At 37.6% G+C, this 17,888-nt stretch overlaps 1 protein-coding gene across 10 annotated transcripts; it reads right to left on the reverse strand.

Annotated features, from left to right (window-relative positions):
- Positions 1 to 1,449: 1,449 nt before the first annotated feature.
- LOC111192507 (nucleolar protein 58-like) lies at positions 1,450 to 17,665 on the reverse strand. Of its 10 annotated transcripts, XM_049484241.1 has the most exons (8): positions 17,468 to 17,665; positions 16,484 to 16,531; positions 12,770 to 12,932; positions 10,471 to 10,581; positions 10,239 to 10,346; positions 10,009 to 10,116; positions 9,779 to 9,886; positions 1,450 to 2,589 (listed from the first exon to the last, which is right to left on the reverse strand). In XM_049484241.1, exons 1-8 carry the CDS (start codon positions 17,606 to 17,608, stop codon positions 2,351 to 2,353), a joined length of 1,026 nt encoding a protein of 341 aa, XP_049340198.1. In that variant the 5' UTR covers positions 17,609 to 17,665; the 3' UTR covers positions 1,450 to 2,350. The 10 variants fall into 10 exon arrangements, with proteins under 10 accessions (XP_049340198.1, XP_049340190.1, XP_049340191.1 ...); XM_049484233.1 differs by lacking the exons at positions 12,770 to 12,932; positions 16,484 to 16,531; positions 17,468 to 17,665 and adding an exon at positions 11,018 to 12,763; XM_049484234.1 differs by lacking the exons at positions 10,239 to 10,346; positions 12,770 to 12,932; positions 16,484 to 16,531; positions 17,468 to 17,665 and adding an exon at positions 11,018 to 12,763.
- Between the last annotated feature and the right edge of the window lie 223 nt (positions 17,666 to 17,888).

Below are 17,888 nucleotides of genomic sequence, written 5' to 3' on the forward strand. Positions count from 1 at the left end.
TAGAGCTACATTATTACAGTACAGTAAGACCTGGAGAAGTGGTGTAGAGCTACAGTATTACAGTACAGTAAGACCTGGAGAAGTGGTGTAGAGCTACAGTATTACAGTACAGTAAGACCTGGAGAAGTGGTGTAAAGCTACAGTATTACAGTACAGTAAGACCTGGAGAAGTGGTGTAGAGCTACATTATTACAGTACAGTAAGACCTGGAGAAGTGGTGTAGAGCTACAGTATTACAGTACAGTAAGACCTGGAGAAATGGTGTAGAGCTACATTACAGTACAGTAAGACCTGGAGAAGTGGTGTAGAGCTACAGTATTACAGTACAGTAAGACCTGGAGAAGTGGTGTAAAGCTACAGTATTACAGTACAGTAAGACCTGGAGAAGTGGTGTAGAGCTACATTATTACAGTACAGTAAGACCTGGAGAAGTGGTGTAGAGCTACATTATTACAGTACAGTAAGACCTGGAGAAATGGTGTAGAGCTACATTACAGTACAGTAAGACCTGGAGAAGTGGTGTAGAGCTACATTATTACAGTACAGTAAGACCTGGAGAAATGGTGTAGAGCTACAGTATTACAGTACAGTAAGACCTGGAGAAGTGGTGTAGAGCTACATTATTACAGTACAGTAAGACCTGGAGAAATGGTGTAGAGCTACAGTATTACAGTACAGTAAGACCTGGAGAAGTGGTGTAGAGCTACATTATTACAGTACAGTAAGACCTGGAGAAATGGTGTAGAGCTACAGTATTACAGTACAGTAAGACCTGGAGAAGTGGTGTAGAGCTACATTATTACAGTACAGTAAGACCTGGAGAAGTGGTGTAGAGCTACATTATTACAGTACAGTAAGACCTGGAGAAGTGGTGTAGAGCTACAGTATTACAGTACAGTAAGACCTGGAGAAGTGGTGTAGAGCTACATTATTACAGTACAGTAAGACCTGGAGAAATGGTGTAGAGCTACATTATTACAGTACAGTAAGACCTGGAGAAGTGGTGTAGAGCTACAGTATTACAGTACAGTAAGACCTGGAGAAGTGGTGTAGAGCTACAGTATTACAGTACAGTAAGACCTGGAGAAATGGTGTAAAGCTACAGTATTACAGTACAGTAAGACCTGGAGAAATGGTGTAGAGCTACAGTATTACAGTACAGTAAGACCTGGAGAAGTGGTGTAGAGCTACAGTATTACAGTGCAGTAAGACCTGGAGAAGTGGTGTAGAGCTACATTATTACAGTACAGTAAGACCTGTAGAAATGGTGTAGAGCTACAGTATTACAGTACAGTAAGACCTGGAGAAGTGGTGTAGAGCTACATTATTACAGTACAGTAAGACCTGGAGAAGTGGTGTAGAGCTACAGTATTACAGTACAGTAAGACCTGGAGAAATGGTGTAGAGCTACATTATTACAGTACAGTAAGACCTGTAGAAATGGTGTAGAGCTACAGTATAACAGTACAGTAAGACCGGGAGAAGTGGTGCTACAACACTGCAGTAAGACTGCAGTATAAGACTTTTTCCACATTCTCTTTAAAGCATGCTCTGGTTCGATTATCTTTTACTGGTACAGAGTCACTAACTACTGTAGAACTGCAGTGGTAACTGAAGAAGTATTTTAAAGCTACAACATTAGTGTCAGGGCTGTGTATTTGCAAGAGCTTAGTGATACAATACATATCACAATATAGTGGTTACGATTGAATATATTGCCATTTCTTGCAATACTGTAAACAACATGATATACTGACATTTTTTCAAATTGTTGAAGTATAAAAGAGACTGAGAGATGTTTTATGAGAGACGTTTTATGAGTGACATTACCAGCCGGTAATGCACTGTAACTGAAGCTCTCCATGTATTACTCCGCCACATATGGGTAACCTAGCAACGATGCAGAACTTACAAGCCAAACAGCACAGCCACAAACAGAGCAGCAATTTAACTGGCAGTTTTTATAACCAAACAGATCCTATTTTCTCCTCCTCTTTAACTCAAAATTTTAATAAACAGTGATAATGAGCTGTTATAATAGCAAAAATGCACTCAAGAATCGTGCTATAATGTTTAATATTGGCACTGCTGTGCTGAGGTCATAGGCACAAGGCCGAAGTGCCAATATTACACATTATAGCACGAACCTCGAGTGTATTATTGCTTAAGTATCTGTATTTTTGAAAATCAGTAGTCAGTCAAATGTAGTCTTGCAAAACAAAACATCACTCAATCACATCAATACTATATTCTTAAACCCCTAATTAGGGTAATAAACAGAGTAACTAACTGTACTTGAACAAATTAACATGAACGGATGTTCATGTTCAGAACATGTTCAGAATGTTCTTTAGACATTTGAAATGAGAGAGCCAGCTTTTCGCTTCTCTGTTGTAATAGTGTTGTAAACAAAATGTTTGACATCTTTCCATGTTCTGTTCTTCAAAGCATACTCTGCTTGGATGCACTGAAGGCAGTCTTCTTTTCCCGGGACTTTCTTTAAGGTACGATGCTTGGCCAGGTGACGCCACACTGCCTCCTTCTCTCTGTTGGTCCATGATCGCCTGGGCTTTCCTGTGTGTTTATGATCTTGAAGAAAAACAACAGACGGATACAATTAAGCTCTGCGTTTTAAAATAGTGAATGTATCATAGTTAAAAGAAGACAAGTAGCGTCAGGCCAGCAAAAGCAAGCAACATGGAGACAGACTAACAGAGCGACAAATTGAGTTGAGAGTTTCTTAGCTTTATGTAAATGAGTTATGACGCTGCTGTCTATTGCTGCTTTTTGTTCCAAACAGTGTGTGAAGAATGTGGAAGAGTTTCTGCTTCAGTTTATATGTGAATGCAGGGTTACAGCTCTTTTGTTGTGGAACTACTTTTTGGTGGAAGGTTTTGTCAAAATTAAACAAGCTCGGTATGAAATTCATGGTTCATTTTGTTTCTTTATTTTATAAAACTGTTGTAGAATAGCAATAGAACACTTAAGCTCATGTGTTTACTTACAAATAACATCACAGTTGTGGTGATCTACTGCACTTGCCAACCCAATTACAGCCATGAGGTTACTTGCAATAACACACTCACAAACCTCTCGTGTTCTATAATTTATTTATATTGCCAAAACTGCTCACTCGCCCATCTAAATTAATTTAGATTATTTGCCGATTATTTGTTCTATTAGTCAATTAATCACATTATTTTTTGTCATGTACTCTATTTGTACTTCCTACTGGTGAGGAGAGCTTACCTATTAGGCCCCAAGATCAATTCTGCAGTACATTTTGATAGTTTGACGTACCTCTATTAAACTAAAAATTACAAGGGGTGCAAGTGAACAAGCGGATGGAGTAGACGTGTTTAAGGGAGCTCCTCTGCACCAAACCTTTAAAATACTTTTTTTTAGTGCCATCTAAAATTTTCAATGTTTGCTTAGCTTGCGCTAAGGATGAACCTCCACTGCTTTAATTTTTTGCCTTTCAAAGCTAAAATGCCACCAAAAGCCTTGAAACAATGGAGAGAATCTCAACATGTGGCTAAAGGTTTGGAGGACGCCATTAGCAGCAAAGCTCGCCAAGCAACAAGTGACGTGGACCTGCCTCTGGCCTGGGAAAAGGTGGAGAACAAGGTTTTGAAAACAATATATGGGAGATTCGATAAGTTTGAACAGTCCTTCCAAATCACACTGCATACAGTCACAGAGAAGACGGACGTGGCTGAGAAGCAAATTCAAGATCACGAGGCTCGCATTAGTTCACTTAAAGCGGCAATGACAGAGACCTGGAGAAAGAACGAACTGCTAAGGTTAAAACTTGATGATTTGGAGGGTCGTCACGCCTCAACAACATCAATATAGTCGGGGTGCCAGAAGGAGAGGAAAAGGGGAAGCCAACTGAGTTTGTCGCTGGTCTACTCCCCAAGCTGCTTGGAGCTACGCATTTGTGAACCGCGCTCATCGTGTGCTTCAGCCCAAACCCCCAGAAGGAGCGAAACCCCGCATGATCATCGCTCGTGGTCCTTTCTACATCGAGAAGGAGCGGATTTTGCAGCTTAGAGCCAGGTGCAACCTCGACTACAACGGGCATAAAGTGTACATCTTTCCGTATTACACTGCGGAGTTGCTGACCCAGCGGAGGAGCTTCAGAGATGTCATGCAAGTGCTTTGTGCGCTACAGGTGACCCACACGCTCCGCTTTCCTGCAAAGCTCTGTGTCCACCATAAAGGCCGTTTTACCTCCCCCCGCTGAATTTGTGGAAACTGACCTTAAACAAGACTGAACAAGGGCTGCAGAGGTACTGTAGTCAGTGTCTAGATTCAGCGGCAATGCCGTCTCAATAGCGATTGAATAGACGATACAGATGGTGCTATTTTGTTTGTTTACATATTTAATTAAGGTGCGGAGGAGTGGGTGTTGATGACGTTACTTTTTTTTCTCTCTCTCTTTTTTTTCCCCCCCAGGCTGTCACTTCAAACTTTTTTTTCTTTCAGTCTTAGATTTCTGTAACTAATAATGCTGGGGCTGGGGTCACTATTGCCTCTTGGAATGTGAGGGGACTGGGTCACCCAATTAAAAGAGGAAAGGTTTTCTCACATTTGAAGTCTCTTAAGGCTGATATAATTTTCTTCCAATAAACCCACATTGGTAAAACACAACAAAGTAGAGTCAGAGTTGGGTGCCCCAATTCTATCAAGCAACATTCACCTCCAAAGCCAGAGGCGTTGCCATTCTCTTTCATAAAAAAATATCCCATTTCATTTAGAATCTATGGTTTCTGATCCCCAGGGTAGATATATTATAGTTTCAGGTCATATTAACTCTTTTCCTCTGACGTTGGTTAATGTATATGGCAAGAATTTTGATTCACCGGATTTTTTTTGTAAATTGTTTGATGCAGTGGATAATTTTTCCGAAAATTATAATGTGGGGTGACTTTAATTATTTTCTGGATCCCTACATGGACAGACTCTCTCAAAGGCCACCACCAGCACTACTGTCTACAAATGTTTTAAAAAATTTACTGAACTCCAGGAATTTGGTAGATGGAGGTCGTAACATCCAACGCATAAGGATTTTTTTTTTTTTTACTCTCATGTACACAGGTCATATACTAGGATTGAACATTTTTTTTGTGAATTCTGAACTTATTTCTTATATGGAAGACACCAAGTACCATAATATTTTGATTTCAGATCACTGTCCAATTACTCTCCAACTTAATTGTAATATAGCTAAAGAAAAATATAGTTGGCATTTCAACCCTCTTTTGCTCAAAAACCATTATTTAATAAATATATAAAATCTAAACTCAGTTACTTGTTTTTAATTAATGACAATGGCGAGGTTTCAAATTGTACCCTCTGGGAGTCTCATGAGAGGTTATATTATTTCATTCTAAGCACAAAACAGAAAATTAACGATGAAAGAGTTTTAGAAATACAAAGGGAACTTACATTAACTGAACATACATATAGATCATCTCTGGCACAATCAGATTACAACAAAAGTTTAAAACTAAAATATTAACATAATTTGATTCTTAGTAAACGTGTGGAAATTTCTTAACTTGAAATGAAACATAAATATTTTGAACTGGGAGATAAGCCTGAAAGGTTATTGTCCAGATAGTTAAAAGGTATGCAATCTAAACAAGCTATTCGTAAAATTAAAGCAAAATCTGTCAATTTACTCACTGATCACTGATGGGGAGTTTTACTCCTAGTTACCTGAGCTCTGCAATGAGGAATTGGATGCTCCAGACGCACCATGCTCCAATTGCTCCAGTATCTGAACTTACTGAACCTAACAGAGCTTTTCCATCGGGCAAAATTCCAGGTCCTGATGGATTTGGGCCTAAATTGTACAAGGCTTTCAGTAAACATCTTGCCCCCTATATGCTGAGAATGATAAATAAAAAGTTGCCCCGATCTCTGTACGAAGCAAACATTTTTCTATTGTTGAAAAAAAGAAAAGATGACTCAGACCCTGCCTCTTATAGACCAATTGCACTCTTAAACTTTGATCAAAAGGTTTTAACTAAGGTTACGTCGATTAGACTTGGAAAGCATACCTCAAAGTTAATTCAGAGTAGAGTTTTTCAGTAGAGTACTCGAATACAATAATAATCGATATCTGCGGCCCTAACTAATTGTGAGTGCTCTAGCCCATTTGAACTACATCGTGGGGTCCGGCAAGTGGACCCTTTGTCTCTCCTTCTTTTTGATTTAGCTCTTGAACCATTGGCAATAGGCATCAGGAATCATCCACAGATCCATGGCATCAAATGCGGAGACACTTAAAGCCTTGTAAACTTATATGCAGATGACTTGCTGATTTTGATTTCAGACCCACTGCTGTCTGTTCCCAACCTATTAAATTATATAGACGCTTTTAACAGACTTTCAGGTTATTCAATTAATTGGAGCAAGAGTGAATTTATGTGTGTTAACAATAACCTTAGTCGTTGTTTTTTTAAATCTTTGCCATTTAAAATAATTATAAAATGATCATTTCACATACCTAGGGCTTAAGATACCAAGAAATCCCAAACTTTTGATCAAATTAAAATTTTTAAAACTAAAAACTAAAATATAGAGAGATGGAAGTTACTTCCTTTATCAATGATTGGACGTATTAATGCAAATGGTGACTTTGCCACAATTCTTATATCTCTTTTAAAACATACCAATTTACCTCCCTTCATCCTTTTTTAAACAACTAGACTCAATTATTGGCTCTTTGTCTGGGCCGATAGCACTTGGGGGCCTAGGCCTACATGTGTTCATGCAGTACTATTGGGCAGCCAATGCTAGGGTTCTAGCCTGGGAGTCATAAATCAATCACTTCCTGATGGGGCTCCATCATACCGGTCAAGTTTTGCATTTAAAAATAAGGGAAATTTTCCGCTGCCTGCTTTAAGCTGTCCCACCAGCCCAATCGAGGTTCAGTATCCCTTACATTATAAGACAGGTGGACAAGAAATCTAAAATAACCACCTGTGAACCTTTTACAAACTACAATCAGATGATCAGAATCTAATTGACACTGCAATGTTGTGGACATTCCTACATATGTAAATCTTATAATACAGCTTAAATGAAAACACTTTTCTAAATATTTACATGAAGTCTTCACTTTTTTTGGCAGGAATGCCCTCTCATATGTTAGATCTTTTTTTATTCAGTAGATTTAAAATTGAACAAAGGGTGCACAATCTCTGCAAAATGAGCTTTTACCAAAGGACATGGACCAGATATATTCCATCAGTAAATCCATTCCCTAATAAAGTATGCAAAACAGTACATCAACAATGGATTTCATGTAGCAATGTAATAATGTAAACAATTCACTTGTTTCTGAATTGTTATTTTACCTTTTAAAACACAATGAAACTAATTATTAAATTAAATATTAATAAATATTAGTCCTAAGGGGCCTACACAATTAATAATCTTTATTTAATATTCCTCTAGCAGGCAACAAACAGCTCAAGAGTACTAATAAAGTAAGTGGTGGTATGATGTGTCTAATACATAGGGTTAAGGGATTTCAACATGTAAACTCAATAAAGGATTGTTGATTAGCTGATCAGTTGAATCCGGTGGAAAACACACAATTTAGAGGCACTGAGCAGAGTTCAGAAACTGCTTTAAACTACCAGTACTGTACTAAATTCTGAATATCCACTACATCCAGCTTCTAGCTAACTAGTTATCTTAATTAATTTTCATTCATTATAGTTTACAGTAATCCTGCAATCCTAAATTAATAAAATAACAAATAAAAATTGTAGTCTGTAAGTCAGGGTTCATACACCTTTTACAAGGTAAAATTCAAGCACTTTTCAAGCACTTTCAAAGCCCATTTTCAAAATTTTCCAGCACCTTTAAGCTGTGGTAAATTAATGATAACCGTGACTTCTCAAAACAGCGATTCAGCGACATTCAATATATAACTTTTCTCCACACTTTACAGTGACTATCCTGCTGAGAATAATACTTCTACTTAAGTAAATAGCAGAAATTATGGATTTATTGGTGTCAGTTTCACACAATTTAAATACTAATGTTCATCAACGAATGTTTATCCTATTCATTTAATTGAGTTAAGAGCATTTATATATTCATATACTCAAAATTATTGATTTGCTTTTTGTCACACTCCAAGAGCTGGTATTATGAACACAATCAATTTTGTGTTTGGTAATTGCAGAAGGAGAAGAAATTAAATAAAAAGTTTTATGATTCAAAATGTATCTGTAGAGGGGTCAATAATGAAACTGAGACACAAAAGATCACTAGGCAAATAACTTTGTAGATGTAGAGGTGGGTAACCCAGGTCCAGAAAGTAAAAGTGCAACACAGGGCTTTGTACCAACCCCCCCACGGCTCTGCTGCAGATAAAAAACCCTGGGTTGGATTTTTACATTCTGGACCTGGGTTACTCACCTGTAGTATTTTCCTGATAATTTAGTTTTTTTCCCGGATGCATTGTACAATCTAGACTCAAAGTCACCCTTTGCTTGACTGTTAAAACCGTGTAAAAAAATTATAAATGTAATAAAAAAAAAAAAAAAAATATATATATATATATATATATATATATATACACCCACCGCAATATCGCGGTGATGCATTAGTTTTTACCGCGGTTATAAAAAAGCAATAAAAAAAACACAGAGGCGCAAAAAGAGCCGGTTCCTTGTGAGCCAACTGCTCTTGGATTACGAGAAAGAACCGAACTTTGTCACACGTACGTGGAGGCGCGAGCAAACCCTTTTTTATTTAACGCTCCGTAGTTTTTTAAGCAAACTCAGAGACTGTAAAAATATATACACAGTCTATGAGTGAACTTATTTAGTCAGACAGGTATTTGTTGTAAAGTAAATGCAGTTACAATTTCAAGCACTTTCTCCAAAATTCCAGCACTTTCCAGGCCTGGAAAACAGAATGTTAAAATTCAAGCATTTTCCAGGATTTCAAGCACCCGTACGAACCCTGGTAAGTGGTTCACAGGTGGTTATTTTAGATTTCTTATGCACCTGTCTTATAATATAAGGGATACTAAACCTCGATTGGGCTGATGGGATGGCTTAAAGCAGGTGGCGGAAAATGTTCCTTATTTTTAAATCCAAAACTTGATCGGTATGTATATTATAGGAAACATTAAACAGGCTGGATGTTATTTTGAGGAGATTCTAGGATACTTATATGCATTTTTTACTTTCCAAGGAGATACCTTCCTGAAATGATTGCTTGTCTAAGAAAATAAAGGTTTTTACTAAAGTCTGTAGTTACTATAACATACAAGTTAATTTTAATGGAGTGGACAGAGTACAGCATCTCCCTAACACTAGTTTAACTAACGTTAGTGATGTTAATGAAGGAGTGAATCCTGTTTAAACTCCCCTCAGCAGCTCTCTGCAGTAATTTAACTCTCCACAGGTAATATAGAACTCAGTGTTGAAACTGTACAGAACTTTACAGAAGATTAATGTGTTTGTGTTTAATCAACACAGCGCACACTGAAACCTCATTGGCATGAGGAGAGGCCAATCAGGATGCTCAGTCTCTCACTATGTCTCTCACTCCTTGCTCTGTCACACATTCGTGTCGACTATGAAGTTCTGCGCTAACAATTTTTTATAGGCGATGTTGTTGACTACACCAACTAATCATTGCAGCCCTAGTTTCTAGACCTGTGTCCAACAGAAAACAGAATAAATAACAGAGCTCACAATGAAAAGCAGTTGAACACATGACCTGTACTACTCTGACATACCTGACTGCTGTTCTCCGCAAGAATCGTCTTCAGTGTTTTTCAAATCACCTTCTCGGGAGGAAGTTCTTGAAGACCTCTTCTGCTTCTTTTGGCGTGGACATGCACCTTCTAAGATAAAAAAAACCCAAAACATACTAGTTTCTAGACCTGTGTCCAACAGAAAACAGAATAAATAACAGAGCTCACAATGAAAAGCAGTTGAACACATGACCTGTACTACACTGACATACCTGACTGCTGTTCTCCGCAAGAATCGTCTTCAGTGTTTTTCAAATCACCTTCTCGGGAGGAAGTTCTTGAAGACCTCTTCTGCTTCTTTTGGCGTGGACATGCACCTTCTAAGATAAAAAAAAACCAAAACATACTAGTTTCTAGACCTGTGTCCAACAGAAAACAGAATAAATAACAGAGCTCACAATGAAAAGCAGTTGAACACATGACCTGTACTACACTGACATACCTGACTGCTGTTCTCCGCAAGAATCGTCTTCAGTGTTTTTCAAATCACCTTCTCGGGAGGAAGTTTTTGATGACCTCTTCTGCTTCTTTTGGCGTGGACATGCACCTTCTAAGATAAAAAAAAAACACAAAACATACCAGTTTCTAGACCTGTGTCCAACAGAAAACAGAATAAATAACAGAGCTCACAATGAAAAGCAGTTGAACACATGACCTGTACTACTCTGACATACCTGACTGCTGTTCTCCGCAAGAATCGTCTTCAGTGTTTTTCAAATCACCTTCTCGGGAGGAAGTTCTTGAAGACCTCTTCTGCTTCTTTTGGCGTGGGGTACATTCGTGGTCTGAAATGTAAAGCATTTAAATTCCCATATGAAAAGGTGCTATACTAATAAACATGCCTTATAATAAATAACACATCATAAGCACATCCTATATATTGGACATTTTTCATAAGGTACAGGCTTGTACGGCCATTTGCTATATACTGCCTATTGACCTTCACAATCAACTTCATAGAAATTTGCTCTGTAAAACAAATTTACACCATTTCTGTCAGGTGTAGTAGGGGTTAGAAAGCTTATTTAATAAAATATTTATTGTGCAGAATGGGAGGCCTTAGCTGGACAATATAAATAAGTCCAATGTTGTTTAATGCAGTCCACAATACCATTTAAAAACACAAAACATTCCTGTACAAGGCAACCATTAAAAACGTAAATATGTTATATAAATGTTTTTTTGACAGTCAGTTTGGGTATCACTATACTAGTAACATACCTGATTGTTCATCATCCAGAGTGTCTTCATCTATGTTCAGCTCCTCCAGAGAACGCCCCAAGTAAGTGTGACTTCCTTTCTCTATGGCTATCAGCAATTTGCTAATTTTAGCAAGTTGAATGGTGCTTTCAGAAAGCCTGTAATACTCACGGTGGACACGTATATCATGACCCATGAACTTTGCCACCTGATCCATCTCATCATTTTTCAGGTTCATCATTTGACAAAGAGTGGCGATATGCTTTCTTAATTTGGTGGATCTCAAACGTTCTGGATGTTTGGCCTGGCATTCCAATGAAAATTTGCGGAGGCAGTCTGACCCTCTGATATGGGAGGTTCCAGATGTTCGGGCGAACACAAAAGGGTTTTCACTGCAAATTTCTACTGCAGCTCGGTTCCTTATCAGGAGATCTATGGATGCCTCCATCTCATGTGTGAGGAGCAATGGGACTTTTCGCTCTCTCTTCCCACGTATCTCCAGTCGTGTGAAGTTATTAACAAGGGACTTCTCAAGTTTGGAAAGGCTCTCGTACACTTCTGGGTGAGCTGGAGTTCTGTTCCTTGTTTGGTATGTTGCCATGAGTAATTTTGATGCTTCTCCCTCCCTCCTTCTATTGAATAGGATTATCTGAGTCAGAAGGCTCTGGGAAAGTTTTGTCCAGTCTGAAACATTGGGTGCAGCTGACAGTCCATCTAGGGCATCTTTTTCCAGGACTTTAAGATGTTTCTGCAATTTCATGATATCTTCAGTGAGAGGAATCAGTTCATCTTTGTTCCACTTAGCTGTTTTTAGAGTGTTCAGGGCACGTCCTGAAACATAGGTGTTCCACTGTGTCTCCATCACCTCAATGAACGTCTTCGCATCCCTCTCTGTACTAGTATTTCCTGTAATTAGGCTCTCCCCAACCAGTATTCCCGCAGCTTTCTTGAGTGAATACCCAATCTTGCATGCCAGAGAAGGTGTCTTGTACTCATTTTGTGAAGCCTTAAAGCCACTGATGGTTCTTGTCGCATTCACAACAGTTTGGAATTTTGCTGGCATAAGGAGATCTTGAAGCGAATGTATACTCTTGTCAATCTCTCTGGCGGCTATCAAAAATCGCCCTAGCTCTCGCATTTTCTGGCCGATGTATGAATGCTGAAATTTTTGGTGTCCATGTTTTTCAAATAGAACGTCTCCGAATTTACAAATGAGAGGATCATTTCTGACACAAATGCTGACATCATCCTGTTGCATGCTTTGCAACACAGCCTTGCAGCCTGAAGAAGATGAGGACACTGGGACTAGGCGGGATGCATGTAACTGGATCCTTTTTGTCTTCTTCATGTTCTTTACTTGCCTTACCCTGCATGATATCTGATGCTTCCATAGATCCGTTTTAACAAAAAATCCCCAACACTGGGGACATGGAAGGTAATCATTTGGCCTTGCGTTGGCCTCTGGTTGCCGCCAGGTAATGAGCTGCCCATCACCATTTTCAAGTACTTCTATATTGTGCTCAAAGTCGCCTTTGTTTCGAATTTCTTCAAGCAAAGCCGCCCTTTGCTTAGACCCTTTAGGAAAACTTAGAGCTCGGGCAACATCAATTTCATTACAGTGTTTTCTTTCCAAGTGCCGTGCAATTTTAGTATTTGGTTTTTTACAGTACAAGCAAAAATGCTTCTTGTCCCACATCCGTTTTCCATTTTCCGTTTTAGCTGTGCATTTTACTGTAATCTTAGATGTTTTCAGGCTAGTTGTTGTGGACATACCATTTTTACGCTTCTTGTCCCTCTGGCTGGAAGGCAAAATGGTTGCAGGCGGGAGAGAACTTTCAGACTCAGACTCACTCCAATTAGGTTCATATTCTGAATGTGATGATGAAACATCTTCTGTAGACAAGTGAATGGAGTCTTCACTTTCTTCTTCCTCATCCTTTCACAGAAAAAAAAGAATATTTAATAGTCCATTCAAATTAAATTGGAATCAATACTTACTAGACGTGCCTGACAAAAACTCCATGTATTTTAAATTTACTCAAGACAAATTTCAAGCCTAAAGCTTCTTAAGTCCAAAGACATACAGTTCAGGTGAAATGGATATGCTACAAACTGCCCCCAGGTGTAAGTCTGTCTGCCCTGCTATTGGCAGCCTGTCCGGGGGTAGTCTTCCTTCCTTCCTGCCCAATGAGTGCTGGTATATTTACAATGTAGGCTATATTCGGGTACAATTCAGTTCTGGTCATTGTTAGCAATATCTGCTTTGCAGCCTACGTCAAATAATTATCCTCTTATGCTCCTGTTTTTAACAAATTTCCCCAGAAATTACACAGCCATCTTTGAAGGCTCTGTAATAAAAAACAATGTCAAGGACATTAGGTTTTAAGGATGAATGTTATAGAAATGCCTTCATAGGTTCATTCTAACATTCTTAAAGATATGAAATAAATATCTAGTCAAAATATAATAAAAACATCAGAAAAATCTAGGCTCTTTTATGAATTTCTTTCTGAAATTTAGATTCAGATCTGAATTACACTGACTTGTACACATTTTCTGTATTTCAAGCTTGTGCAATCAGAACACTATGTACTTACAAAAGGAATGGTCTCTAAGTTTTTTTTTTATTCCAGAGATACAATAAATTTAATAAAATATAATAAACTTCTAACTATTTTGAAGAAAAAAAAAAAAAACGTTTTTATGATTAAAATGGACTTTCTGTACATTGGTGACTTTAAAAGTCCAGTATTTAATTTAAATGAGCATCAGAGTTTATCACTCATTATTTCTGCTGGTACCTGGCAGTGAATTTTATTTATTTAAAATAGTTTTTGACTAAAAAACAAGCTTTTCTGGAATGCTTGATGTAATTTCTCAGCACCAGAGTGTCGCACAGGCACAGATATGGTCTTTTTGGAAACTGCGGTTTATATATTATTTTTGAGTGATGAAATGCTTTATTAATCACAGTATTGTTCTTCTTAACTTTTTAACAGGGGTGATGGTGAAAAAAAAAAATCCTGAGCCTGAACTTTTTTTTCTGTTCTAACGGGGTGAGGGGGGCACAACATGTTGCATATGTGACGTAACGTAGGCATACATTTTGACACATTATTCAAACATTTAATAGTCTGTGTATGACACATTTTAGATAATGTTTTCATTTTTGCCTTATGTTTATAGTGTTATTCACGAAAACACAGATCATTTCCATCTTGGTATAAGAGAGCGCGCGATGTCGCCTCCTAAGAGAGCGCATTGGTCCGCGGAGTTCTTCAGCTGCTTCAATTCAAGTTATTGCGATCAAAGGAACATAAATACAATCAGTTCCAGTCATGAATAAAGGAAATAAACCTTTTACTGATGCAGGAGGACTGTCTCTGTGTTATCAAATATACTGTAAAGAATTATATGCGTGTCAACCTATATAGTTTTGTTTATTGACATAGTTCCAACTGTATGCTGTAAAAATGAGGAATGAGGAATGAAAAATAATTTTAAAAATGTATATAATGGAATTAGGGACAGTTCTATAAATGGCTCACATGAGACCTTCTTTAAATCTGTAACACTATATTAAATTATAATTGCTGGCCTAAAAGAAAAATAATACAATGTTTTTAAGATGTTTATTTGAGTGGGGAATTTATATTGCAATTTTGATTAATCCAATAATTTATTTCAATATTTCAAATGTGTTTTAGATGTGAACAAATGTAATTGTAAGATGTAGGCCAAATTATATCATCATATTACATTAAAAACTATTATCCTTTTTATAGAATTAATTTGTAAGCCTAATATAAATTAATGGCAGAGTAAAACGGGTGTTGTTAAAAGTAATTTCTTTAAAGCCAGTTATAAAGAAAATATAACTGCTGAGCACCGTGCGCTCTCCCGGCTGGACTCGTCTCGCTGCGCTGGTGCTGAAGACTAGGCTGTACCGAGCTATGCCTCCACGGCAAAATCTGGACACTGTATAATAACTGTAACACTAGAGCACTAGAGCAAGTTAAAAATGTAAGTAACTGATAATAACCCTAGCAGCCCTGTAACAGATCATCTTCCTTTCCTATTTAATATTTTAATTTTATTCTCGAAGTCCGCTATTTTTTTTACAGCGCTCTGGCGTACCTTCAGTGTCACTTTCGTCTCCAGGCAAATTTTTATTGAGATTGTGCTGTGCTCTTCATCATAAAGGGGGCTGATATGAGAGGGGTATCATTTCGGCAGGTGTAAATATCAGGTATTCAGATTTGAACTTGGTTATCTTTGCAGATTTTACGATTAAGCTGTGTTTAACATGTTCTCCTAATAATGATCATTAAGGCTAAAACTCGTTAAGTCCTACAAGTTATTTAGTTCTGCAATACTAGTCTTTCTTTCGTTATATACAACTAAACTAGTACTGTCTAACAAGAGTTTTTGTTTGGCTTTATATCTTGCTGTGTTCTGAGTGAAATATAAATATTAACCGACAGCGTCAGAGTAACCTCTAGCGCCCACATGTTTACCAGACGTGTGTGCACGCAAAAGAGAGGCCGATTCTGCCTGGGATTCAAAATTCGGCACACCTGTTATATATAATTTATATAAGTTTATTTGGGTGAGTAAAGCACGTGTGAAGCTCGTTAGCCCGTAAACAAAAAATATATTAGACGCAAAAAAGCACGTTAACTTTTACTTCAGTAGAATTTTAGCATAATAAAGGTACTTTTACTTAATTACAATTTTTTTTTGTACTTTTTCCACCTCTGCTTATTACAGTTAGGAAGTCGTAATGCGCCGAATTTTAAGCTGCCACTGAACTATCGTAACCAATTTTTTCAACTAACATGCCCGGAGGACTCGGAGCCCATGAGCGGCACCAATGTCCCTTACTGGCCAAGACAAACAAGCCCCGTCCTATTTCTGATTGGATGGAAGGCTTGCGTTGAGCTTTAAATTGTCTGCACACGTCAAAGGTAGGGGGGAAAAGGGCTTTTCGTAGGGGTGGGGAAAGCTTTTTTTTTTTTTTTTGCTTGTATACAGCTTTTTGATTCGGGTTTCATAAAAATTGTATTAATGTAATGTAATTTTGGCCAATAAGAATGAACGGGGAGAGTCTGACCTTTTCATTGATGTACATTTTGTCCACATTAGCAAAACTACAAATCTTATAAAAAAAAATGCAGATTTATGACTTTCTTTTAGTTTAGAAGGTATATTTGGACCATGAAATACAGATAAAGTGGCAAAATAACCGAGAAGTATTGCCGATTCTAAGCTCTAATATGGCATATTAGGTGACTATATTAAGTCTGTAATTATTCATAAACATTGACAATTATGAACTGTGACTTATTTTAGCAGTTAAGCAAAATTCTGACTTCCGACAAAGACTTTTCCCAGGCAAAGACTACATCTAGGCTTAGTGGATAAGTGTCTAAATGTTTTGTTGAATTATCCCTTATATATTAATTTCAGGAAAGGTTTATTACATACCGTTTTGTTTGGCTTCACTTTGGCAACAGGCTTTGTGTTCTCCATGCTCTGAAAAGAAGACAGAAGCAAATTACCACATATTCCCATCTATTAAGACATATGACTTTCCTCTGCAAGGTATTGCGTACACACGTTTGGATTTTTCAGCAGGAAATATAGAGCACGTAAAAAGCAACAGTATCACAATATTAGGGAGCAATTTAACTACACTATTAGTCTTTGCATCTGTATGGTTAGTACAGAACACAAAAACAGTTTACAGTTACCCAGTATGAATAACGTCTGTACCATAAACTGTGCTTAAAGTAAAGAGAAGTTCAATCTCAAGCTCCTTACTCAACTCAACATGCCCATAAAACAGCCAGACTACAGATTAAAAGCAGCTCAGAAACTGCCGTTCTACCTAATAAACCCTGCCAACAACACAGACTAGCACTATGTCATATACAAGTGACATAAAAACGAGCCGCTTACTAGAAACGTTCCGGCTATAAACGCTAAATCTCCAGCAACTAGCGCTAAATATGCTAACAACGCTAACCGCTAGCTAGCGAACTACCACCAAATATACTAGCAACGCTAACCGCTAGCTAGCGAACTAGCGCTAAATATGCTAACAATGCTAACCGCTAGCTAGCGAAGTACCACCAAATATACTAGCAACGCTAACCGCTAGCTAGCGAACTAGCGCTAAATATGCTAACAATGCTAACCGCTAGCTAGCGAACTAGCGCTAAATATGCTAACAATGCTAACCGCTAGCTAGCGAACTACCACCAAATATGCTAACAACGCTAACCGTTAGCTAGCTACCTAGCGCTAACTGTGCTAACAACGCTAACCACGAGCTAGCGAACTATGCTAGCAAGCAAACATTCTACTCATTCCACACAAAAAAAAACAAATTTACTGGTTTAATATACCGTGTATTAAGGTGAATACCTTAAAATGGGTTTAACAATTATCTCCAGGCTCATGTATTACCTTTACTTCCGATGATATCTTCCAATGTAATGCTATGCTGTGCTGTAGCTCTTTACTGTAGCTGGCTAGGTTACTGGGATGGTCTAAACTGGTCCTTTTGCACCAGCTGCTCAATCGCCTGAGCATAATCAGGTCGTACATGGTTTATCATCACCGTAGTAAATAATGTAATAATATTGTTAAAATAACGAATTACTTGTTTGCTTAATACTTTATTTTACTATCCAATGTGGTAGTAACAATAATAAGTATTATAAATAATAAGTAACATAAAAAAATAATAATAAACACATTAAATAATAATAATAATAATAATAATAATAATAATAATAATAATAATAATAATCAGTTGAAATAAGTAAAAAAAGAGTCATCTAAATATCAGCTGCTTGTTTCAGACATGTTTTTTAAATAATTTCTT

The sequence above is a fragment of the Astyanax mexicanus genome, chromosome 10, assembly GCF_023375975.1.
Source record: "Astyanax mexicanus isolate ESR-SI-001 chromosome 10, AstMex3_surface, whole genome shotgun sequence".
In the NCBI taxonomy this organism is placed as follows: domain Eukaryota; kingdom Metazoa; phylum Chordata; class Actinopteri; order Characiformes; family Acestrorhamphidae; genus Astyanax; species Astyanax mexicanus.

Coding starts and splice junctions, on each gene's coding strand:
- LOC111192507 (XM_049484233.1), bottom strand. CDS start 12,692: ATGTGGGACAAGAAGCATTTTTGCTTGTACTGTAAAAAACCAAATACT. Junction 10,347..10,470: donor TTGCGGAGAACAGCAGTCAG/GTATGTCAGAGT, acceptor TTTTTATCTTAG/AAGGTGCATGTCCACGCCAA. Junction 10,117..10,238: donor TTGCGGAGAACAGCAGTCAG/GTATGTCAGTGT, acceptor TTTTTATCTTAG/AAGGTGCATGTCCACGCCAA.